This window comes from Sus scrofa, chromosome 16 (assembly GCF_054392235.1).
Source record: "Sus scrofa isolate SSC_HxYL_T2T_F1_AM1 chromosome 16, Sscrofa_HxYL_maternal_Yorkshire_Landrace_v2.0, whole genome shotgun sequence".
In the NCBI taxonomy this organism is placed as follows: domain Eukaryota; kingdom Metazoa; phylum Chordata; class Mammalia; order Artiodactyla; family Suidae; genus Sus; species Sus scrofa.
In genome coordinates this window covers 46405029-46431395 of record NC_139398.1, presented here as the reverse complement: position 1 = coordinate 46431395, position 26367 = coordinate 46405029, and the positions used below count along the sequence as shown (strand labels likewise).

General features: G+C 38.7%; 1 protein-coding gene and 1 long non-coding RNA gene across 4 annotated transcripts in view; one reads left to right on the top strand and one right to left on the bottom strand.

Annotated features, from left to right (window-relative positions):
* The window catches only part of DHX29 (DExH-box helicase 29), a 51239-nt gene extending 40036 nt beyond the window's left edge, over positions 1-11203 (top strand). For all 3 annotated transcript variants that reach the window (XR_014831301.1, XM_003133948.7, XM_085002228.1), the window contains 6 exons: positions 209-345; positions 767-860; positions 4873-5175; positions 6327-6458; positions 8037-8133; positions 10911-11203. Coding sequence is in view for 2 of the 3 variants with exons in the window: in XM_003133948.7 (XP_003133996.1) it covers positions 209-345; positions 767-860; positions 4873-5175; positions 6327-6458; positions 8037-8133; positions 10911-10966 (819 nt within the window). In the remaining variant the exon portion in view is untranslated. The remainder of the gene's footprint in view (positions 1-208; positions 346-766; positions 861-4872; positions 5176-6326; positions 6459-8036; positions 8134-10910) is intronic.
* LOC110257321 (uncharacterized) overlaps positions 1-26367 on the bottom strand; it is a 48365-nt gene that overhangs the window by 2212 nt on the left and 19786 nt on the right. The gene's annotated exons all lie outside the window — the stretch shown is intronic.

Sequence of the window (26367 nt, the reverse complement as noted above, 5' to 3'; positions counted from 1 at the left end):
AGCTGATAGATTTTTTTTTTAATTCCATAAAATGAAACTAAAAGTAACTACCTAAAATGAAAATGTTAGCCGTTCTAGAACGTGATCAATTGGAAAGAAGAAATACACAACTTGAAAGTGGTAATTTGTTTTGTTTTGCTTCATACTACAAATCAGCTTACAATATATACCTCTTTAATGATAAAATTTTTTGGTTATTTATGGATAGGCAACACTGGCTGCAGTTATGACAGAGAAATCTCCTTTTACCACACCAATTGGTCGAAAAGACGAAGCAGATCTTGCAAAATCAGCACTGGCTATGGCAGACTCAGACCATCTGACAATCTACAATGCATATCTGGGGTAAAATAATAATTTGGGTGCTGTCAATAGGTCAAATCTGAGGTTACCTACTTTTTAAAAAAATGATATTTGACTTTTATTAAAAAGATATATTTAAGATTTAAATTTATTTTTAGATACTTCATTTGTCAAGGTTTAAATTATTTTAGAAATTCATATTTTTATAACCCCAAAATTTAAGAACAATGTACTTTATGTGTACTACCTTATATTTGAAGTTAATAATTTAGTGTTATACATAAAAAATATCTGTATTGTAGTTGAAATTCTTATATACAATTGGCTAGCTCCTAAAACAAGCAAGACCCTTTTCTCTTTTTTTTTTTTTTTCTTGACCTTTCCCTTTAAATGAGCTTACTTTGGTTAGTACCTTTGAAAAAGTTTGAAAACATGTTAAACTTTGGTCATTTTACTTACATAGATGGAAGAAAGCCCAGCAAGAAGGAGGCTATCGTTCTGAAATAGCATATTGCCGGAGGAACTTTCTTAATAGAACATCACTGTTAACCCTAGAGGTAAGCCTTAATACAGCTATCTTAATTTCGGGGTCATAGGGTTGACCAATGGGATTATTTTGGAAAAAGAAATGCCTAGGATTTCTGACACATAGTAAAGGTTTAATAAATATTTGATGAATTAATAAATTTATAATTTGTTTTCATTGTTTCTCCTAGCAGGTAACCTGTATTACACAATAATTCAAAATAACATTTAACAGTCATAATATATCTTAGGAAATGATCAAAGATGTGACATAATTTCACAGAAATAACACTAGCTTGGGAATTGGGATAGTTGTCTATTAAACAGCTTGGCGTGGGAAGGTTAATTAGTCTAAGCCTCAGTTCCTCATTTTAAAAAAAGGAATTGAGGAGTTCCCATTGTGGCTTAGCGAGTTAGGAAGCCAGCTGGTATCCATGAAGATGTGAGTTTGATCCCTGGCCTCGCTCACTGGGTTAAGGATCCAATGTTGCCACAAGCTGCCGTGTGGATTGCAGATGTGGCTCAGATCTGGCATTGCTGCGGCTGTGGCATAGGCCGCCACCTGCAGCTCTAATTCAGCTCGTAGCCTGGGAACTTCCATATGCTGTAGGTGCAGCCCTTAAAAAAAAAGGGGGGGGGGGACTGAATGATGATAGTCTATAGTTTTTTCTGAAAATCCACTGTTATTTTTAATTATTATGGGAATTTTCAAACATACATAAAAGTAGACAAAATAGTATAATGAACTCCTGTGTACCCATTTCCCACTTCCATAATTATCAACATGTGCTCAATCTTCTTTTATTTATACTCCTCTTACTCCACTATCTGCTCTCTGGGTTATTTTGAAGCTAATCCCAGGTGTCATAATGTTACATATCTCTGAAGTATAGAACTTTTTTTTCTTTAACAATATCATACCTTAAAAAATTCCTTAATATCATCAATGTACAGTATTTAAATATCCCTGATTATCTTATTAGTGGGTTGTTTACAGCTAGTTCTAATTATGATCCAAACAAGATCCACACATTGAATTTGGTTGATATGTCTCTTAAGTTTAGCACATCATTTAAAGAGAAATGGTGTTTAGTGCAGACATGATATAAAAAGTACTCAGCAAATAAGCTTAATGTATCTCTCACATAATTCCCCTCCTGTATGCTCATGTTTAAAAGATTTAAAAACATTTTTATTCTTATATAATTTGACCCATTTTTTGGGTAATTTAAAATAACTGTGGTGGAGTTCCTGTTGTGGCTCAGCATAAGTGAATCTGACTAGCATCCATGAGGATGCAGGTTTGATCCCTGGTCTCGCTCAGTGGGTTAAGGATCAGGTGTTGCCCTGAGCTGTGGTGTACGTCGCAGACGCAGCTTGGATCCTGCATTGCTGTGGCTGTGGCTGTGGCATAGGCCAACAGGTACAGCTCCATTTCAGCGCCTAGCCTAGGAAGCTCCATATGCCATGGAGTGTGGCCCTAAAAGAAAAAAAGAAAATAAATAACTGCCGAGATGACAGCAGGGACTCCTCTCTGTGGAATGAACTTTGTGGCATAGGCCAACAGGTACAGCTCCATTTCAGCGCCTAGCCTAGGAAGCTCCATATGCCATGAGTGTGGCCCTAAAAGAAAAAAAGAAAATAAATAACTGCCGAGATGACAGCAGGGACTCCTCTCTGTGGAATGAACTTTGTCCTTGAAGCAGAAAAAGGGCTAAGGTGAAGCAGCAGCCACCTCTGGGCCAGCTGTCTGGAGTTCAAGATTTGGAGAACTCCTTTGCTTCCACTGCACTTCCTCCCAATCTCCAAGTTGCCTCCCACCTCCTTCCTTCTATGAGCCTTTTCTTCACCTGGCGGCAAGGTTTTTAGATCTCTTCAGCAACTGTCTCTTAGGTCTTGAAGTTAAAGACCCTTAAATCTCAAACCAGAAACCTAAAGGAAATCCTAAATATAACTGTCACCTTTTAATAACTTATATCCGTTTACTTTCAAAAATGCTTATCCTTCCTGCAGTATTTTAGCTGACTGGCACTACTAGAGGTAGAAAAAGATTTTAGGCAACACATTTAGATTGTTGCCATTTATAAACTTTGTCAGAGTTCTTTAGGAAATTACGGTGAGTTTCCCAGAGACAAAGGTTGCAGGTTCGATCCCTGGCCTCGCTCATTGGGTTAAGAATCTGCAGCCTAGGATAATAAGGTTCTTGCAGTCCTCTATAATTATTCTTCAGTGTTGTTCACTATGTGACCATCCTTACTGAGTAAAAATGTTGAAAGAAGAACTACACTACTGGAGTTCCCATCGTGGCGCAGTGGTTAACGAATCCGACTAGGAACCATGAGGTTGCGGGTTCGGTCCCTGCCGTTGCTCAGTGGGTTAACGGCCGGCGTTGCCGTGAGCTGCAGTGTAGGTTGCAGACTCGGCTCAGATCCTGCGTTGCTGTGGCTCTGGCATAGACTGGTGGCTACAGCTCCGATTAGACCCCTAGCCTGGGAATCTCCATATGCCGCGGAAGCGGCCCAAGAAATAGCAAAAAAAAAAAAAAAAAGCAGAAGAAGAACTACACTACTGAAGTTAATGAATGAAAATGCATTTACACACATTTTTATTGCTTTCACATTTTAGACATTGTTTCTGGCTCTGCACATGGCATATGGAAGTTCCTGGGCAGGGTCAAACCAGGGCCACAGCAGTGACAACACTTAATCCAACACCGAATGGAGGGAACTCCACTAAATATATTCTTATATTTTATGACATCTAAAGTCTTGCAGTAGCAGAATTAGATGACTTTATAATATTATATTCATTTCAGGTGTACAGCATAGCGATTCAGTATTTTTATAGATTCTACTCTATTAAAACTTATTACAGCAGTTCTCTGGAGTTCCCATTGTGGTGAACTTTGTAACAGTAACGAATCCGACTAGTAACCATGAGGTTGCAGGTTCGATCCCTGGCCTCGCTCATTGGGTTACGTACAGATCTGGCGTTGCCATGACCTATGGTATAGGTCACAGATGCGGCTCAGATCCCGTGTTGCTGTGGCTGTGGCGTAGGCTAGCAGCTACAGCTCCAATTTGGCCACTAGCCTGGGAACCTCTATATGCTGCAGGTGTGGCCCTAAAGAAGGAGAAAAAAAAAAAAGTTATTAAAGGAGTTCTCTTGTGGCACAGAGGGTTAAGGTTCTGGCATTGTCACTTCTTTGGCTCTGGTCACTGCTGTGGTGCACCCTGGAACTTCCATATGCCACAGGCACAGCCAAAAAGAAAAAAGTTATTACAAAATAATGGCTGTAATTCCCTGTACTGTACATTATATCCTAGTTGCTTATCTGTTTTATACATACTAATGTGTATCTCTTAATTCCATATTCCTATCTTGCCCCTTTCCCTTTCTCTACTGGTAACCATTAGTTTGTTCTCTATATCTGTGAGTCTATTTCCATTTTGCTATGTACAATCTTTTCTTTTTTTTTTTTTTTTTTGCCATGCCTATGGCATGTGGAAGTTCCCAGGCCAGGGACTGAACCTGTGCCACAGCAGTGACAATGCTGGATCCTTAGCTGCTAGGCTACCAGGGAACTCCTATTTTTATATTCCACAAATAAATGATATCATACAGTATTTGTCTTTCTCTGTCTCACTTATTTCACTAAGCATAATATCCTCCAAGTCCATCCATGTTATAGCAAATGGCAAAATTTCATTCTCTTTTATGACTGAGTAATATTCCATTGTGTGTATATACCACATCTTTACCCATTCATCTGTTGATGGACACTTAGGTTGTTTCCATATCTTGGCAGTCATTATAATGCTGCTATGAACATTGAGGTACATGTATCTTTTCAAATTAGTGTTTTTGTATTTTTTGGATATATACCCAGCAGCGGAATTGCTGGATCATGTGATGATCATATTTTTAGCTTTTTGGCATCCTGTCAATTTTAATAGGAAAGAATAATATAAATTACAAGGTTGTTTGGTAACATCTCTATTTTAATTGATTATGACCTTCTCTCTTTTTAACAAACCAATCTAGGATGTAAAGCAGGAGTTAATAAAGTTGGTTAAGGCAGCAGGATTTTCATCACCCACAAGTTTTAATGGCTCAGAAGGAAACAGAGCTTCACAGACCCTTTCCTTCCAAGAAATTGCCCTTCTTAAGGCTGTACTGACTGCTGGACTGTATGACAACGTGGGGAAGATAATTTATACAAAATCAGTTGATGTTACAGAAAAATTGGCTTGCATTGTGGAGACAGCCCAAGGCAAAGCACAAGTACATCCATCCTCAGTAAATCGAGATCTGCAAACTTATGGATGGCTTCTATACCAGGAGAAGGTAAAGTGCTCATTCTTAAATTCTAACATTCAGGGCATTATTCTAGAAGTTAGGATGCTGAACAAGTATTATATTTGGTTCTTAAATTGAGGTGTTCATTTTTGTTCATATTTGAAATCAAGATGTACATGGCTTCTCAAAAAAAACCATATAACATGTCTTTTTCCCACATTTCCAAATAAAGGAGATGTAGGATGGGATTGAACTATATATGATGTGGTAACAGTTTAAGTCATAGTGCAACCTAAGATAATGTAATAGCAAATATTTGTAGATTATGATTAAAACAGTCAACTTTTTGAATCACAGCTCATTAAATTAACAAGGATCCACAATTTCAAGAACTAGCTTGAATAACTCCCACCGTATCATCAAACTTAAATACAAAACATAACAAATTTCTGACTAATGACCAGCACTGAACACTGGCCTAGAAGCCGAATGCTTTGAAACTTAATCATAATTTTATTTTTGCACTAATTAACAGCATTAGCATTATAAAATTGCTGGTTCTTAGTTTCATTTATGTTCAAGATAATTTCCACAATTTCAAGCACTGGCTCGAACAACTCCCAGAATATCATCAAACTTAAATATAAAACATAACAAATTTCTGACTATTGACCAGCACTAAACATTGGCCTAGAAACCAGATGCTTTGAAACTTAATCATAATTTTATTTTTGCACTAATAGCATTAGCATTATAAAATTGCTTGTTCTTAGTTTCATTTATGTTCAAGATAATTCAGCCCTACAATTAATATTTAAAATCCTTTTAATAGTATAAATGCACAGGTGGTAATTGCGGTTATTATAAAACTGACGAATTATGCATATAAAAGAGTAAGGAATTCTCACTGTGGCACAGTGGGATTGGCAGTGTCTCTGCAGCACCAAGATGCAGGTTCGATCCCTGGCCTGCCACAGTGGTTTAAAGGTTCCAGTGTAGCCACAGCTGCAGTAGAGGTCGCAACTGCGGCTTCCATCTCATCCCTGGCCAGGGAACTCCATCTGCTGCAGGGCAGCCCAAAAAAGGAAAAGGAAAAAAAGAGAATGTAGACATGTAGCTTTACAAAATATTTAGAAAATTATAGAAAATGCTTACAGGAAACAGGTAAATGAATTCTTTTCTCTCTCATTTTTATGCAGATAAGGTATGCCCGAGTATATTTGAGGGAAACTACCCTGATAACCCCTTTTTCAGTTTTACTTTTTGGTGGTGATATAGAGGTTCAACACCGAGAACGTCTTCTCTCTGTTGATGGCTGGATCTACTTTCAGGTACATGCTACAACTAATCATTTTGGTTTCATTAAAATTTCTACTTCCAGTACCATTTGAGGTAGACTTTCTATTAGGAGTTCCCCTTGTGGCTCAGAGAAAACAAATCTGACTAGGATCCATGAGGACACAGGTTCGATCCCTGGCCTTGCTCAGTGGGTTAAGGATCCAGCATTGCTGTGAGCTGTGGTGTAGACCAGTGGCTATAGCTCCAATTCGACCCCTAGCCTAGGAACCTCCATATGTTGTGGCTGTGGCCCTAAAAAGCAGGGGGAAAAAAAAAAAAATAGAATTTGCATAATTCCTATAATTTGACTCAAAATAGAAGACTTCCTTATTTCATCTTGCCTGTATGGTTTTAAATACATTAAATTTGAAAATCAGATTATATTGCAATTACAGATTGCATTCATTGTCAGTAACAATTATAACTTGCCATGTGTTGTGTACTTCAGTAGTTAACTTTACATGGATTAACCCAAATTTAATTCCCTCATAATCTTGTTAGATAATTTGTATAGTTTCCTTTCTGTAAACAAGGCACTTAAGCTCAGTGAGAAGTTAAATAACTAACCTAGGTTACTTTGATTGTTCATGGTAGAGCAAGATTTAAACCAAAGACACAAACAGATTCATAGCTTGTAATGCATATTGTCAAATTCTCTAGAAAAATTAGACCAATGAGTGCTGCCAGCAATACATTTATCCTGGTAACTTATCAACAACACTGACCAGTTTAAGCAAATCTAATACGTTCTGCTGTGATATATCATGATAGTTGTTTGTCTAAGACTGGAAATGTAAATTTTAAAGGCAACTTAAAAATACATACAGGAGTTCCTGTTGTGGCTCAGTGGAAACAAACCCAACTAGGAACCATGAGGTTGCGGGGTTCGATCCCTGGGCTCGCTCAGTGTGTTAAAGATCCAGCATTGCCATGAGCTGTGGTGTAGGTCGCAGACATGGCTCGGATCCGGCGTTGCTGTGGCTGTGGTGTAGGCCGGCAGCAACAGCTGCAATTCAACCCCTAGCCTGGAATTCTCCATATGCCGCAGGTGCGGCCCTCAAAAGACAAAAGACAAAAAAAAAAAAAAAAAATACATGCAGTTCTCATAAAGAGGCTGAAGTGGGAGAAGTGTTTATAACTGGATTGTGGTGATGACTGCACAACTTTAAATTTACTAAAAATCACTGAATTGTACACAGTGAGTAAATATTTACGATCTCTAAGTTATACCTCAATAAATGCACAACTTTAAATTTACTAAAAATCACTGAATTGTACACAGTGAGTAAATATTTACGATCTCTAAGTTATACCTCAATAAAGCTGTTTTTTAAAATTCCATTTTAAAAACAGTTGAAATAATGGTTGCTTTATTTTGGAAAGATATCAAATTTATAAGTATTTAATAGGGAAATTGAAATTTGCATATCAGCTACAGGAAGTAGTTTGCTTATATTTTTCTTAAAATGCTAAAGCACATAGTAAGGTATTTATGCTTACATTGATATTATTTAAACACATTCACACTCCCTGGGATTAAATTTTTCTAATTTGTCATCTCCTCTCAACAGGCACCTGTAAAAATAGCTGTCATTTTCAAGCAGCTAAGAGTTCTCATTGATTCTGTTTTAAGAAAAAAACTTGAAAATCCTAAGATGTCCCTTGAAAGTAAGTGTTTGATTATAAAGTTGGTAGAAAATAGTACACTTTTAAACACTGGCATACTCTATAGTTCATTAAAGTCTTAAGTTCCATGTGATTAAAAATTATTAATTTATTTTATGGTGAATTCCATCAGACCCATAGACAATTCTTAACATTCTTTTAGTTTATTCCTTCCTCTTCTAAGCTTTGCTTCCAAACTTCTGGCCATGTCACAGAGAAAGGTTGATAAAACTGAGTATTTGTAAATTTTGCTAGTTATTAGCATATTAGTAAACTAGTGATATAGTTATTATAAAAAATTAGAAAGAAGGATATTCTGTGAGTTTCCCAGCATGTTTTCTCTACCATTCTCATAAATGCAGAGCTGTTAGTCTGTATAAAATAAGTACATTATCCTTCCATGAGGATGTGGATTCAATCCCTGGCCTCGCTTAGTGGGTTAAGGATCTGGCGCTGCCATGAGCTGTGGTGTGGTTCTCAGATGTAGCCTGGATCTGGCATTGCTGTGGCTGTGGCGTAGGCCAGCAGTTGCAGCTCTGTTTCCACCCCTAGCCTAGGAACTTCCATATGACACACCTGTAGCCCTATAAAAAAAAAAAAAAAAAATACAGAGTCCAAAGACCTACTCCAGGCATCCTGAATTTCCTCTGTGGGGAGAGGCCTATGGCCATGTTGTTATTTTAATCTCTTTTAATCTATAATAGCTCTCTACTATGATCCTCATTTTCAAATGCAATTTATTTTTAATAAACTAGATTTTTCTGGTAGAATTTCTCATATTTAGGATTTAGGTGGTTGCATCTTCATGCTTTAATTTAATGTGTTTCTCTGTTCCTTGTATTTCCTACAGATTGGTAGTTATATCTAAAGACTTGATAAGAATCAAGTTTTTAGGAAAAGAATTTTTTTGTTGGTACAATATAATCTTCCCATTGCATCACATCAGTTTGGTTTTCCTTCTTTTAATGGTGTTAAGAATTGATCAGTGGGTTCAATATGATTATATTTAACAAGTGTCCCAGTTAATTCTCATAGTTGTGTAATTTGGGAAGCTAGTGGTTCAGTGCTACTACCCTGAAGACTCATAAGCCATGTTTATTTGCATAACTAAAGGTGAACAAATAGCATTAAACTGTATCAGTTTTCCTGTACTGCTGGAAACTTTGATGGGGTCTTAATTAAGAGATGTAGGCTCTTCTTGTGGAATTCAGTACATTACAATTCAGCCTTAGAAAGAATTATATAAAGAACAAGTTGAACTACAACTTTTAAATTAAAAAAAAAAAAAGTTAAAATGATTTCAGTGTTTCTCTTTGCCATAAAAGAGAAAGCAGAGGCGTTCCATGATGCCTCAGTGGGTTAAAGATCCAGCACTGTCACTGCTTCAGCAGGTAGCTGCTGTGGCGTGGGTTCACTCTCTGGCCCAGGAACTTCCACATGCCACAGGCACAGCCAAAACAAAGAGAAAGAAAGCAGAACTTGCCCTTAGATGAAGCATGTATTTTTGACATAGGTGGGAGGATAAAGAATATTAGAGTCCTCTCTTTCTGGACTTTATAATAAGAAAAGTTGAGACAGAACCCCAAACTTTTGAAAAAAAAAAAAAACAAAACTGAAATTGCTCTTGTGCTTTCCTTTACTCTGCTCTTCCTCAAACTAAAAATTGTGAGGTTCTTTCTAAACCTGCCATATCCCCTTTGCAACAAGTGATCTTTCTTCCCCCAACCCTTTTTTTTTAAAGGTCACTGTAGACTCCAGAAAACTTGGTGTCAGGCCATGGGCTTAGTTATCAGTAATCCCCATTGCAATCATTGAACCACAGAGCATTCTCTTATTGAAGTGTCTAATAAAACACAGAATTTCAGTCTGGAGCCCTGATAATTACAACCATCCAGAAAGTACTTATGAAGTTCTTAGGAAGTCATTCTATCAGAGAAACTGTAGAAGCAGCTGTTAAAACTTCTAGCACATAACGTATCCTCTGTTGCCCTATTTGTTAGATTATTCGATGTCTGATTCCTTTGCTGTGTAGATAGGTCTGTCACTTTGCCATTGACACCTCTTCAAGAGCACATCCATGTTAAAAGTTTCCTTTGTGCTAAACATGGAGAAAATGATACACAGTTCCTTATTCTTTGCCCATACTATAGGAATCCTCACACATTCTGAAGTACGTGGAAGAGTTAAAAAGGCTTTAGTATATCTGAGCCAGACTTCTTGTCTTAAAAGAATTTTTAAAGAAATAATTCCTTATAAAAGAGTAACAGGTATATCACATCATTTCTTCGGGCCTTTGCCTACTTTTTGTCAAAGCAGGTATGCTATAATTAGAATGATAATCAAAATAATATTTGTAAGGAGTGTCCATCATGTCTCATCAGTAACGAACCCAGCTAGTATCCACGAGGACGCAGGTTCGATCCCTGGCCTTGTTCAGTGGGTTAAGGACCAGCCATTGCCATGGGCTGTGGTGTAGGTCAGAGACGCGGCTCAGATCTAACGTGGCTAGAGTGTAGGCTGGCAGCTGCAGTTCCAATTCGATCCCTAGCCTGGGAACCTCCATATGCCACAGGTACAGCCTTAAAAAAACAAAAATAATATTTGTAGGGTAACGAATTATACTATGGAGGCATCTCTATTTTATAGCGAATACTCTGGTATTAATTCTGCATTCTAATTTAAAAGAATACCCCTTCTAATGAGGTATACCTATTTACATGTGTATATGTTGGAATATTAGTCAGTGATGAATTTATTCATTGTTTTTTTTTTCCATCCAGATGACAAGATTCTACAGATCATTACAGAATTGATAAAAACAGAGAATACTAATTGAAACTGAAATTCATGGTCAAGTGGTTTAAAAATTAAGATGAAGACAGAGTCATGAAATTATGTGAAATTGGACCATCAAATTAAGTATTTCAGTACTTAAAATGGTACTAGCCATAACTTAAAGGTGGTGGAAAAAAGCACATACTTTAAACATGTGTAATTTTCTAATTCTTTTTAATGATAATTATTCTCAGTGTACTTGCCACTACATTTACAATAAATTCTTTGGTATCATCCATTTTGTATACACCCTTATGTACCCTGTGGCTAAGCCCTGTGACTGTTCTATCTTTAACTCAGTGTTGTAATTCCCTGTGTACTCACCTCATCCTCTCAGTCCTTGATATCTGGAGAGTTTAGACCTTCTTGACCCAGAGGAGAATGTGCTCCAAAACCAGTTTTAATTAAATTTCCATGAAAAGGACCAACTTCAGAAGTCAGTTATTTAATATTTGACACTCAAAGTCAAAACCCAAATAAGGTACGCAGTATTAATAGACCACCTACAGGAACATTCATTAAGCACAAAGGCATAGTCTCGGAGGATAAGCAGAAATGGCTAATGCTGCTGTCAAACCTGGATAAACAGCCTGCACCATTTTCCTTAGTCATAAGCTTTGATGTCACTGCTCTTGAAACCTTTTTGTACCCATAGTTAGAGTAGTAAGGTCAATAACCTTGAGATAGTAAAGCATGCTTAAATATTCTTCAATCATTTCATTTGTTTCATTTACTGAAGATCTCTGAAACTTCATTTTGATCATTTAGAGGAACTTTCCTTCGTTTCCTGTCAAGATTGTTGACGACCTTCAAATACAGTTTTTTGTAGGACTTCCCGTGTGGCTCACAACAAATACAGTTTTTTGTATTCAAAAAATGGCAAAAATTCAAATGGCAAAAATTCTCTCTGAAGGACAAAAGATTAGAAATGAGTAGGAACACAGTCCAATTGCTTGACTCTGATAGTAAGTACTCAGTGAACATAAAACAACGCAGGCCTTGAGGGTACTGACCCTCCACACAGCTGAAAATCTATGTGTAACTTTTGGCCTACCCAAAACTTACTACTAATAGCCTGCTATTGGCCAGAAGCCTTACCAATAACATAAATAGCTGATTGACTTGTATTTTGTATATGTATATCTAACATATATTTTACACATTTGTGACATACCTTTTTAATTTTTTTTATATTTCTAGGCTACATGGTTAATCTGCAAGGTTTTTAATTGTTGCAAATCTTCAAAAATTTTTCCAATATACGTACTGAAAAAAATCTTTGTATAAGTAGACCCACACGGTTCAAAGCCGTGTTTTCCAAGGGTCAGCTGCCTTTGTTGATGAATGAATAAAAGAAGCTATAACTTTCACATTATGTGCAAATGAAAGTAGAAAATAAAGCGATCTCTCATTTTAGGTTTCTACTTGCAGTGTAATAAGGGAATTGACACAAAGGGTCAAATATGAGTGCAGTTTGGAATCTCTAGCTAGTGCCATTAATAGATGAAATTGGGTGTTCAGGGTGGTGTGGCCATCGACTAGTGCCATTTAATAGAAATGGAAATGTTAAGTGAAAGAGCTAGATTGGGTGCTAGAGGCAGTTCAACTCATGACATACAGGGACAGAGAAACTGTAGAATCTTGCTAAAGTTGAAAGATTACTTTGTGCAAGCCAGTGTCAAAATGTTTGTGTACGGACTCCTTTAATCTTCATTACAATCCTATGAGGTAGGTAATGCATTATTTCCATTGTATAGAAGAAGAAACATAGCAAGAGGAAGTAAAATAACTGGTCCAAGATCCCACTGATAGTAAGGAGCAAAGCATTGTGGCTCTGGAACCATTTAAATTTCTGAAATGTAACCATTCCTTTGAAAATGTGAAACAGTGGCTCACATCAGGATTAGGGTCATAGAGTTAGAGTCTTTCACACAGAGGTTAAAGATATGGGAATGAAGATAATCACCAAAGGAAAGAGCAGATAGAAGATATGTGAGGTCAAAATCTTGCAGAACTCCATATTTCAAAGTCCATTCACTCCATCTCCTCAGCCATCACGCAGACCAACGTCACCATCTTTCACCTACATCACTAGTCATCTCCAAACTAGGCTCTCCGTTTCTTATCCCTCTCTAATCCATTCTCTCTACAACCCGTAAGAATGATCTTTTAAAAAGATACCTGTTGCTTGGCTGATTAAACCCTTTACTAGCCTCCTGCTGCCCTTAATATGAAATTTTAAACATGCCTACAGAGCTCCAAGTGATCGGGGACCTCACCGCCCTCCAGCCTCCTCTCCACTCTCCCACTTCTCACAATGTTCCAGCCACACAGTGCTCCTTTTGAATCCCAGAGGATGCCAAGTGACTTTTTAAACATTTACACATGCTGTTCTCTGCTGTTCTGGTTCTTTACCAAACAGACTTTATCCTACTTCTTTGCTATATCTCCAGACACCCTACTGACTTCCTCACTGACCATACTTCTGAAGTTCACCTCCGCTTTTAATCACTCATACACAAGAACTTTACTCAGAAGGTACCATCTGCTTTTTGTCTTCTCCCATTGGACCATATGCTGCACCATGACTGCTTTCACTAGCTATTATATACTGAGCCAAATGCCTGGCACTTAGGGGCATCATAATGACCGCTGAAGATGAATGAGGTGTGAGGAGGGGCAGGGTAGGGCATTCTTACAGAAGTCCAGGAAGGAGAGTTTCTGGGAACAAGAGTATTGTCAACAGATGTTCTGAACTAGACAAGACTTCTAAAGATGAACCTTTAGAGAGCAGTTTGAATTAAGGGTGACAAGGAAGGACTCTAAGCGGTCCCACGGCCACCTACACATTCAGTGATTTGCTAGAAGAAATTGCAGGATTCAGAGGCAATAGTTTATTGTAGAGAAAGATTTCACAGGATCAACAAGGGGAAAAGACCCATCATGTGGAGTCTGGAGGAATCTATGCACAAGCTTCCAACATGTTATGCAATGTTTCTGCCCAGGGAAGCCCAACTGAGACTCAGGGCCCCAGGATTTTACTGGGAGCTGGTCACAGGCACAAAGACAAAAACTATTAACTATAAAAATTCCAGCCTTCTGGAAGAAAAGCAGGCATTTAGTGCCCCAAGCAGGCACAAGTGTTATCTGAAAAGCAAGGAACTTTTCAAAAGCCAAGTTGCCAGGCTCCAGCAAAGAACCAACCCTTGCAGCCAGGCCCATCTAAAGATAGCAACCTCAGGCCTGCTATGTTAAAACTCTCCCCTCTACAGTCACAACACATCATTAGGGAATGAATACAAACTAAAAAGTGAGGTGCCAAGTAAAGAATGCTCTTTACAAATGCAGTGAAAAACAGAGAAATCTTATAAGAGGTTGAAGAGTGAGACAGTTTAGGATAGGAAAGACCCTCATTGATTTGCAGAGAAAACAGCAATAACTACCAGAGAGTGAGGTTAATTTAGCATTGGAGAGAGCCCAACAAAGGACTAAAGAAGAATATAGGAAACCAAGGAAACAGGGAGAGGCTGAGGGATTAGAGGTCAGAATCTAATCCCAAATTCATTTTAAGTAACAGGTAAAGAAACTGATTAAGGAAGAGAATTTCATAATTTAAAATCCAAGATGCAGTTGTTCTAACAATAATAAATCTAAAGGGTTTCCCTGCTGGTGGATAGGAAAATAGAAATAAGAAACACTGAAGGTAGGTCCAGGAACAATATAACCAGCATGTTGGATCATCAGTGTGGATGCAGGAAAAAAATGGAGACCAGGCCAGGTTCTCCAGTAACTGGGGAAAGCCAGAAGGTGCCCTTAATACACAGTGGCAAAAAAATAAAAATAAAAATAAGCAGACAGTCATCTGAGAAAAGGCATGCTCTTCAGGTAAGGAGTTGTTGAATCCTGGTGGAGGTACAGAAAAATGCCTACTTCTCACTAAATCAATCTTACCCATAAGACATTTTAAAATACAAGGAATAGCCTTTTTTTTTTTTGGTCTTTTTGCCTTTTCTAGGGCTGCCCCGCAGCATATGGAGGTTCCCAGGCTAGGGGTCCAATCAGAGCTGTAGTCGCCGGCCTACGCCACAGCCACAGCAACGCGAGATCCGAGCCTCATCTGTGACCTACACCACAGCTCATGGGCAACGCCGGATCCTTAACCCATTTAGCAAGGCCAGGGACCGAACCTACAACTTCATGGTTCCTAGTCAGATTCATTAGCCACTGTGCCATTAACTCCATAAGGAGTAGTCTTTATCGGAGAGGATTAGCCAGAAGGAAAGGAAATATTATCAAGGGAAAGCTGATTCCCATTATAACTTTTTTAAATGGAGCATTAGGTGATAAGCACTGAACTAGGAGCTTTGTTATATTCTTGTTTAGTCCTCACAACTATCCTGAAGGAAGATAGGTAATGCATTTCCAATTTATAAGTGAGGAAATTGATGCTAAGCAGTTAAGTTTTCCAAGGTCACTCAGCTAATGAGGAAAATTGAAAAGACAAAAATAATCTCAGCAGTGTACTGGTGTAAGGATAGACATATAGATCTAGGGAACAGAATTGTGAGTTCAGAAATAAACCCATCCAGAGTTCTCTTGTGGCACAGTGGGTTAAGGACTCAGCATTGTCACTGCTGCTGCCCAGGTCACTGCTGTGGTACAGGCTCAATCCCTGGCCCAGGAACTTCCACGTACTGCAGGCGTAGCCACGAAAAAACAAAGAGAAACAAATGAACGAATGAACAAAAGAAAGAACAAGTGAGAAAGAAAGCCAACTGTTAACAGACATAAACTACTATGCATAAAATAGATAAGCATCAAGGATTTACTGTATAGCACAGGGAACTATATCAATATCTTGTAATAACCTACACTGGAAAGAAATTTGAAAAGTACATATAACTGAATCACTTTGCTGTTACATGAAACATAACATTGTAAATCAACTATACTTCAATGAAAAAAGGAAAATAAATAAATCCATCTCTCCATGGACAGCTGATTTTCAACAAGTATGCCAAGATCATTCAATGGGGAAAAAAATCTCAACAAATCGTGAAACAACTGGATACCCACATGCAAAAGAGTGGATTTGAACCTTTACCTCACACCATATATAAAAATTAACTAAAAGTGTATCATAGAGCTAAATGTAAAAGCTAAAAATATTTGCCACTTAAAAGATACCATCAATGGAATTACTGCAGTGGTACAGTGGGTTAAGAAACTGACTGCAGCAGCTTGGGTGGCCGTGGAGGTGCAGGTTCAATCCTCAGCCCAGCGCAGTGGGTTAAGGATCTAGCATTGCCACAGCTGTGGCAGAGGTCTCAGCTGCAGCTTGGATTCAATCCCTGACCTGGGAATTTCCAAATACCGAATGTGGCCAAAAAAAAAAAAAGATACCATCAAGAAAGTATTTAAATGACACTCCACAGAATAGAAGAAAATATTTGCAAATCATATCTCTGATAAGGGACTTGTATTCAGAATATATGAAGAACACTTGTAAGTCAATAATAAAAAGGGGAGATCCCATTGTGGCAGAGTGGGTGAATGATCAGGCTCCTCCCTGTGATGTTGCTGTTCAATCCCCAGCCCAGCACAGTGGCTTAAGGATACGGCATTGCCGCGGCTGTGGCATAGGTCACAGAAACAGCTCAGATTTGCTCTCTGGCCCAGAAACTTCCACATGCTGTGGGTGCAGCTGAAAAAGGAAAAATACATATATAATAAGAAGAATGCAACCCAATTAAAGAATGAGCAAACTAGGAATAAAAGGAAATTACCTCAACATAATAAAGGCCATTTATGAAAAGCCCACAGCTAACATCATACTCAGTGGCGAAAAATTGAAAGCCTTTGCTTTAAGATTAGGAACAGCTAAGAATGCCCACTCTCACCAGTTCTACTCAACATAGTATTGGAAATGCTAGCCAGATGATATGATCTCACGTGTAGAAAACCCTAAGGATTACACACACACACACACACAGTTAGAACAAATAAACATATTCAGCAAAGTTGTAGTATAGAAAATCAACAAATAAAAATCAGTTGTGTTTCTGCACATTAACAATGGACAATCCAAAAAAGAAACTGAGAAAACAGTCTCATTTACAATAGCATCAAACAGAACAAAATACTTATGAACAAATTTAACCAGAGTCAAAAAAGACTTAAGACATTTAGACAAGGAGGCAAAAGACACTACAAAACATTGCTGAAAGAAATTAAAGATGATATAAATAAATGGAAAGACACCCATGTTCACGGATTGGAAAACTTAATATTGTTAAAACGTCTACAGTGCCCAAAATAATCCACAGAGTCAATGCAATTACGATCAAAGTCTCAATGGTGTTTTACAGAAATAGGAAGAATAATTCTAAAATTTATATTTAACCACAAAGGATCCCAAATAGGAGTTCCCATTGTGGCTCAGTGGTTCACAAACCCAACTAGTATCCATGAGGACAAAGGTCCAATCCCTGGCCTTGCTCAGGGGGTTCAGGATCCGGCATTGCTCTGAGCTGTGGTGCAGGTTGCAGACACAGCTCAGATCCCGTATTGCTATGGCTGAGGTGTAGACCAGCAGCTACAGTTCTGATTCAACCCCTAGCCTGGGAACCTCCATGTGCAACGGGTTATGCCCTAAAAAGACAAAAGACACACACACACACAAATAGCCAAAATAATCTTGAGAAAGAACAACGCTTACACTTCCCAATTTCAAAACATTACAAAGCCACAGTAATCAAAACACTACGATACTAGCTTAAAAACAGACATAAAAAACAGAACAGAATAGAGAGCCCAGAAATAAGCCCACACATATAGGGTCAAATGATCATTAACAAGGGTGCCAAGACTAAGCAATGGGGAAAGGATAGTCTCTTCAACAAAAGGTACTGGGAAAACTGATATCCACATACAAAAGAATGAAATGGAACACTTATCTTAGAGCATACACACCCCCGAATGGATCAAAGACTTAAACATAAGGCTTGAAGCTATACAACTCTTACAGGAAAACTAGAGGGAGAGCTTCACAACATGGGTGTTGTAAATGATTTCTTAGATAAGACACCAAAAGCACAGGCAACAAAAACAAAAGTAGACAGAGGTACTACATCAAATTAAAAAGCCTCTGCACGGTAAAGGAAAGAATCAATAGAGGTAAAAGGCAACATACAGAATGGGGGAAAACAGTTGCAAACTGTATATATCTGATAAGGGGTTAAGATTCAAAATATAAGGAACTCCTACAACTCAGTAACAAAAAAAATGAATAACCTGATTTTTTAAATGAGTAAAGGACTTGAATAGACATTTCTTCAAAGAACACGTACAGATGGCCAAGAAGTACATGAAAAGATGTTTAACATCAATAGTCATTAGGGAAACACAAATCAAAACACTGTGATATATCACTTCACAACTCTTAGGATGGTCGTTATTTTAAAATCAAACAAACAGAAAATAACAAGTATTAGCAAAGATGTTGAGAAAGTGAAACCTTTGTACATTGTTGGTAGAAATGTACAATGGTGTAGCTACTATGAAAAACAATATGGACTTTCCTCAAAAGACTAAAAATAGAACTACCGTATGATATGCCATCATTCGCACTTCTCTATATTTATCCAAAAAAAATCGGCATTAGGATTTCAAAGAGATATCTGCACTCTCTTGTTGACTGTAGTTATTATTCACAATAGCCAAGAAGTGGAAACAACTTAAATGTCCATTAACAGATGAAAGATAGAGATAATACTGTACACACACACATACAAATGGAATATTCAGCTTTTAAAAAGAAGGAAATTCTGCAACATGAGACAACGTGAACAAACATTGAGCACATTATACTAAGTGATATGAGCCACACACAGGAGGACAAATACTGCCTTATTCCTTCCACTTGTGTGAGGCATCTAAAGTAGTCAAGCTCATAGAAACAGAAAATAGGATGGTGGTTTGCCAGAGGCTGGGATCTCAGAGCGGGGAATGAGGAGTTGCTGTACATTGTTTTTAGAGAGTTTCGGTCTAACACAAAATGAAAAAGCTCTAGAGAGCTGCTGTACAATTGTGCTTATAGTTAATAATACTGTATATACACATAAAATTCACTGAGAGGGTAGATCTCGTGTTTATTACCATCAAAAAAAAAAAAAACTAGCAAAGGGTTTGAATAGATACTTCTCCATATAAGATAGAACAATAAAAATGCTCCAACACTGTTAATTAGGAAAATGCAAATCGAAACCATAATGAGATATTACTTTACTACTACTAAGATGGATAAAAATACAGTAATAAGCGTTGGTGAGAATTTGGAGAAACTAGAACCCTCACGCATTGCTTGGGGAATGGAAAATGGTGTAGCCACTGTGGAGAACAGTTTGGCATATCTTAGAGTTAACATATGACTCACACAGAGAAATAAAAACACTTCTAGCTATACGCACAAGAGAAATAAAAACATATGGCCACACAAACACCTGTACACATATATTCATGGCAGCATTATTCACAATAGCCTCAAACTGGAAACAATCCACATCTTATCAAATAATGAACAAAAATTCATCAATACAAAATAATCTGAAAAGAAAGTACATACATAACTCATTTTGCTGTATACCTGAAACGAACAGAATATTGTAAATCAACTATACTTCAATTAGAAAAAAATTATACCTGTTACTGACCTGAGTTCTCTGCCTTCCTTAATCAATATAAATTGATAAGAGGCCAGGCAAGAAATAAGGGCAAGGCTAATCAGGGCCCCTGCCACAGCAAGGGGAGCAAAAACAAGCAACAATTTCCCCCCCTCACGGGCTAGATGCCTTAGAGTGCTGGCGGGGCTCCATGCTTCCTCATATGTGGTGAGGGTAGGGTGGGTCCTGGGGATCCGGTCAGAGGAGTAGCTTAGGAGGTCTGCCCCCCCCTTAGGTGGTGTTGTGTGCATACTGCTTTCACTCCCAAACACCCTGCTTTTGCTGTCTGCTCTTCAGAAGTGGCAGCTGGTTTTTTAATCTTTTTGTGTCCGCTTGCCCATCATTTGCCCTAACTGCCCCTGCATACAGTTATTTTTAGCTCCTTATAGTTTCTTTGTGTTTTGTTGCTGGAGGAGATGTTTATCACTGAGCAAGCACTGCAGCCACTGTAGCAAAGGGTCCCAGGCCCCAGCCTGTCTCATACCTACCACCCAGCAGAAGAAATAGAATATTACCATGAGCTTTGAAGCACCGGAGTAAACTTTTCTGAAAAGTAACCACTGCCCTGAATTTCACACTCATCAATCCCTTGTTTTTCTTTACAGCTTGAAAATAAATTTATGTGTTCCTAAAATTTTTTATATGTATCAATACATTGTATCAATACAACACAATATAACACAATGGAACCAATACATTTTATCAATACAATGGAACATTATTTGGACATAAAAAGGAATGAAGTGCTGATGCATGCTACAAGATAGATGAACCTTGAAAACATGCTCAAAGAAGTCAGTCACCCACACAGATGGTATGATTCTCTTTACATGAAATGCCAAGAACAGGGAAAGTGATAGATACAGAAAGTAGATTCATGCTTTGCAGGGGCTGGGTAGAAAGGGGAATGTGGCATGACTGCTAATGGAAACGGGGTTTCCTTCTAGCGTGATGAAGATATTCTGAAGTTACATTGTGACAGTGGTTGTGAGACTCTGAAGTGACACTTCAACAGAGTGAATGTTTATGTTTAACTCTATATGGTTTTTGCATTTAGGCATTATTTGCATCATTTAAGGAATAAATAAGAGTGGTAAAAAAAAATGGATCAAAGTGAGGGGAAAAGACAGCAAGATTGGTCACAAAGAAAATAATCTTCCACTCCTTCAACACGCACTTCCTCAGGGCTGGGCACTGAGGTAACACATCTCCCACGTGTTTACTGAGCACCACATACACTCCCGCAGATGCTGGCTACAAAGCAGTAAAAACAACTGACAAAAACCCCTTCCTTCGAGGATTCTGGTGAAGGGAGGCAGATAATGAACAAATAAAATCAATAGCACGTCAGATAAATGCAAAGGGGAAGAAGCAAAAGAAGAGAAATAGGAGTAACAAGGTGGGGAGGAAGACAGACAAATTACAATTTTAAACAGAGTGCTCAAGTAAGGCTTGCTGAGATGGTGACACAGCAAAGCCTTGGAAAAGGTGAAGGAGCTAGGCACAAAGACATAGGTGAAGAGGACTTCCCACCATAGCTCAGATGTTAAGAACATGGCTAGTATAAGGATGCGGGTTCGATTTCTGGCCTTGCTCAGTGGGTAAAGATCTGGTGTTGCCGAGAGCTGCAGCGCAAGTCGCTGATGGGGCTCAGATCTGGCAATGCTGTGGCTCTGGAATAGGCCAGCAGCTGTGGCTCCGATTCAACCCCTTGCCTGGGAACTTCCATAGCCCTTAAAAAAAAAAAAAAGACAAAGGCAAAGAGAATTCCAAGTAGAGGACGCTGTCAACACCAGAAAATGGGCTAGTGTATTCAAGGATTTGCAAGGCAGCCAGTGTGGTTGGAAGAAGGCCAGCAGTTAGATGTCATGGACTAGCATGGCCAGGTCACATGGGACCTTGTGAGCCTTTATGAGGACTTCAGCTTTTCTTTTTTATTGAGATATAGTTGACATCTAATATTATATTAGTTTCAGGTGTACCACATAATAATTCAATATTTGTATATAGTTGGTCCTTGAACAACATGGGCTTGAACTGTGCAGGTACACTTATGCACGAATTTTTTTCAATAAATACATTGGAAAATATTTTGGAGATTTGTGGTAATTTAAAAGACTTAAAAACAGTGCAGCCTGGAGTTCCCATCATGGCTCAGCGGTTAACAAACCCAACTAATACCCATGACGATGCAGGTTCAATCCTTGGCCTCGCTCAGGGGGTTAAGGAACCAGTGTTGCTGTGGCTGTGGTGTAGGCCAGCAGCTGTAGCTTCAATTCGACCCCTAGTCTAGAACTTCCATATGCTGCAAGGGCGGCCCTAAAAAGAAAAAAAGAAAAAAAAAAGAAAGAAAAAGAAAAGAAAGAAAATCACTGAAGAGAAAGGAAATCTGCTGAACAGATTTATTTTTCTGTCTTTATTTCTCAACTGCACCTGTGGCATATGGAATTTCCTAGGCCAGGGATCAAATCTGAGCTGCCACTGCAACCTATGCCAAAGCTGGGAGCTGGGGCAACACTGGATCCTTAACCCACTGTGCCACAGCAGGAACTCCATCAACAGTTTTTTGTTTTGGTTTGGTTTTTGTGGGGTGTTTTTTTGTTTGTTTGTTTTGTTTTTTGTTTTTCTTTTTAGGGCCTCATCCAAGACATATGGAGTTTCCCGGGCTAGAGGTCAAATTGGAACTGTAGCTGCTGGCCTACATCACAGCCACAGCAATACCAGATCCTTAACCCACCGAGCGAGGTCAGGGATCGAAACTGCATCCTCATGGATGCTAGTCAGATTCATTTCCACTGAGCCACGATGAGAACTCCTCCATGAACAGTTTTTAATGCAGGTGAAAGTGCCCTATTCTGGCGGGGGGGAGGGGGATCCCACAGAGGAAGGCAGCAAGAGACAGGCCAACTCTACTCCTGTGTGCAAGCACAGTCGGGTTTATGATCAAAACTGTCCTCATCTAGAAAGCTGCTCACACTCAAGCCTTGACAGGGAGGATCAACACCAGCTGCCAGTCTTGTGCTTATACAAGAAGAAGGCCTGGACAAGAACCCTTTTTTTCTGGAATGGTTCCATTGATGTTCTGTCCCTGAAAACAGGAAGTACCTTGCCTTTTAAAGTTCTTTTGATATTGGACAATGGCCCTGACCACCCAGGGCCCCATGAGCTCAACAGTGAAGGTGTCAAAGTGGCCTACTTGCCCCCAAATACAACATCTCTAATTCAGCCTCTGCACCAGGGGATCATAAGGACCTTTAAGGCTAACTACACAAGGTACTCTATGAAAAAGACTGTCACACTACGGAAGAGAACCCTGATAGAACATCACAAAAGTCTAGAAAGATTATACCACTGAAAATGCCATCATTGTTATAGAAAAAGCTGTGAAAGCCATCAAGCCCTTAACAATAAATACCTGCTGGAGAAAACGGTCTAGATGTTGTGCATGACTTCACTGGATTGACTGACTACAGAGCCAACCAAGGAAATCATGAAAGAGACTGTGAATATGACAAAAAATGGTAGAAGATGAAGGGTTTCAAGATATGGATCTTAGAGAAATTTCAGAGCTAATAAGACACCATGGCAGAGGAATGACAAGAAGATGACTTGATGGAGATGAGTGCTTCAGAACCAGTGCCAGGTGATGAGGAAGAAAACGTTAGAAGAAGCGGCACCAGAAAACAGATTGACGTTAGACAATCTGACAGAGGGTTCTGATTATTCAAGACTGTTTTTGCCTTCTTTTATGATATGGATCTTCCTATATAGGCACTGAAACTAAAGCAAATGGTAGAAGAAAGACTGGAACAATATAGAAACCTTTCTAGATAAATGAAAAAGCAAAAAGTCAGAAATTATTATGTATTCTGGAAAGTCCACCAGCTGGGTCTGCCTCTCCTGCCTCCGCTTCTACCTCCTCCTCCTCTTTTACCTCTACCACCTTTGAAGCACAAGACCAGTCTCTCTCCCTCCTCTTCATCCTACTCATTGTGAAGACTTTTGTGGTGATCTGCTTCTACTTAATGAAGAGTATTAATAGCCATCATGCCATACAGTTAACAAGCTTATCTGTTGTCTGAGTGTCTTTGTGTGAAAATCTAGTAACTGTACAGCAAGAATTGTATGAGATTTTTTGTGTCATTATCATCATCACCACCTAATTATTCACCATGTAGAACACTGTGAGTGAGACTTGTATTGAGGTGGCTAGCCTAACCTTACATAGGCATAAGGTGATATTTAGTATAAAATTAATAAGGTGTTAGTTTTCTTACTGCTTATCAGCATATCGGTTTTTTTTAAAATAATGTTTCCAATACTATATTACAAATATGGGTGTAATACCATTTGCCATAAAAATTTTACAATGATTCATTCATTGGTGTACAGGCCAGGGTACAGTGAAGCAACTGTATCAATTACCCTAGGCTACCATTAAAGCAATCACATTGCTGCTTTTTCCTTATCAATGAATCAATCATTATACCTTTAAATAAATAAACAAGAATTTCCTTTTCACATTATCCTTTTCATTTTTGATATCTAGAGTTAGTAATATGTATAATACCTACAGTGTTTTGTATCATATTAGACAATGTTGACATAGGTACCGATGATGCATCTCGTTAACAGAAAACATAACTTTATGGTGTCACTAAACACAGTACAGTTCTGTAAATCTATTTTCACTTATTTGTGATTTTCTTAGTATTTTCTGTTCTTTAGCTTATTTTAAGAATACAGTATATAATACATATAGCATACAAAATATGTTTATGTTATCAGTAAGGCTTCCAGTCAACAGTAGGTTATTAGTAAAGTTTGCAGGGAGTCGAACTTTATAGGTGGGGGTGGGGGAAGGTTTGGTCCCCCAACCCCTATGTTGTTCAAGGGTCAATTGAATATTTCAAAAATGATCACCGCAGTATGACTTAACATCCACTACCACATATAATTACAAAAATATTTTGCTTTTTCTTCTTTTTTCCTTTTTTTGTGATGAGAACTCTTAAGATCTACAGGACTTTGGCTTCTATTTTAACTGAAATGAGGAGCCATTGGCAGGTCCTCAACAAAAGGGAAAAATAGTCTTGACTTGGATTTTAGAAAGATCATACAGGCCATTGTGTAGAAATAAATGGACTAGGGGAAAACTAGGAGACCCTTAAAGGAAGCTACTGCAATAAGAAATAATGGTGCCTGGGACTAGGGTGATAGCCCTGGACATGGTGAAAAACTGTGATTCTAGGGAGTTCTCATCATGGTGCAGTGGTTAACGAACCCAACTAAAAACCATGAAGTTGCGGGTTTGATCCCTGACCTCTCTCAGGGGGTTAAGGATCCAGTGTTGCTGTGAACTGTGGTGTAGGTCGCAGACACGGCTTGGATCTGGCATTGCTGTGGCTGTGGTGTAGGCCTGCAGCTGAAGCTCCGATTGGACCCCTAGCCTGGGAACCTCCATATACTGTGGGTGTGGCCCTAGAAAAGACAAAAAAAAAAAAAAAAACCCAAAAGGAGGTACAGCCTATAGGATTTGCTGATTGCTTGGGTGTGAGATGTGAAACAAAGAGAAATTTTAAGGATGGTTGTGGACAGAGTGGGTTTCAAGGTGAAGATCTAAAAACCTGACAATGGACTGATCTGGAATTTCTGGCACCAGGATAGAATCAAAGGTCCAAAAGGTACACAGGAGAAAGCTAAAGGAATGATTTCAGATTTGGGAGAAGATGGAGATGAGCTGGATAAGAAATAAGACACTGAGAAAGCTAGAAACACATTAGGAACAAGGAAAGGTTAGTATGAACTTACAAAATATTGTCAGAGGATCATCTAATTCTGAGTAATCACAGGCTACCTTTCATCCTCACACACCAGCAGAATGCTATCCCATGACTAAGAATGAAGTTGTGTAAGATTATCTGACAAGCCTGAGGGCACTGACTGATCATTTGGTCTCAGAGTCATCCACCTAAATTCTCCACACAGCCAACAAAAAGCATATATTTATAAGAAAAAAGTTATAGAATTGCTTTTATTCTACAACTTCAATCTTTGGTTAACACTCCCCAAAGGAAAAGATGAAGTGATGCTTTTCATGGAAGATTTAATGAAAAACAAACATAGCAAAAGTCTATTAAAAAGTGGAGAATGGTTTATTCCTAAATATTTTATTCTTTTTTGATATGATGGTAAATGGGATGGTCTCCCTAGTTTCTCTTTTTTTTTTGTTTTGTTTTGTTTTTTTTTTGGGGGGGGGGGGTTGTTTTGTTTTGTTTTGTCTTTTTGCTATTTCTTGGGCCGCTCCCGAGGCATATGGAGGTTCCCAGGCTAGGGGTTGAATCGGAGCTATAGCCACCGGCCTACACCAGAGCCACAGCAACACGGGATCCGAGCCGCATCTGCAACCTACACCACAGCTCACGGCAATGCTGGATCGTCAACCCACTGAGCAAGGGCAGGGACCGAACCCGCAACCTCATAGTTGCTAGTCGGATTCGTTAACCACTGCGCCACGACGGGAACTCCCCTAGTTTCTCTTTTTGACAAAAAACCCTGTACTCTGAAAATCATAAGACACTGATGAAAGAAACCAAAGATGACACAAACAGATGGAAATATATACCATGCTTTTGGATTGGAAGTTGGAAGAATCAGCATTGCCAAAAATGACTATACTACC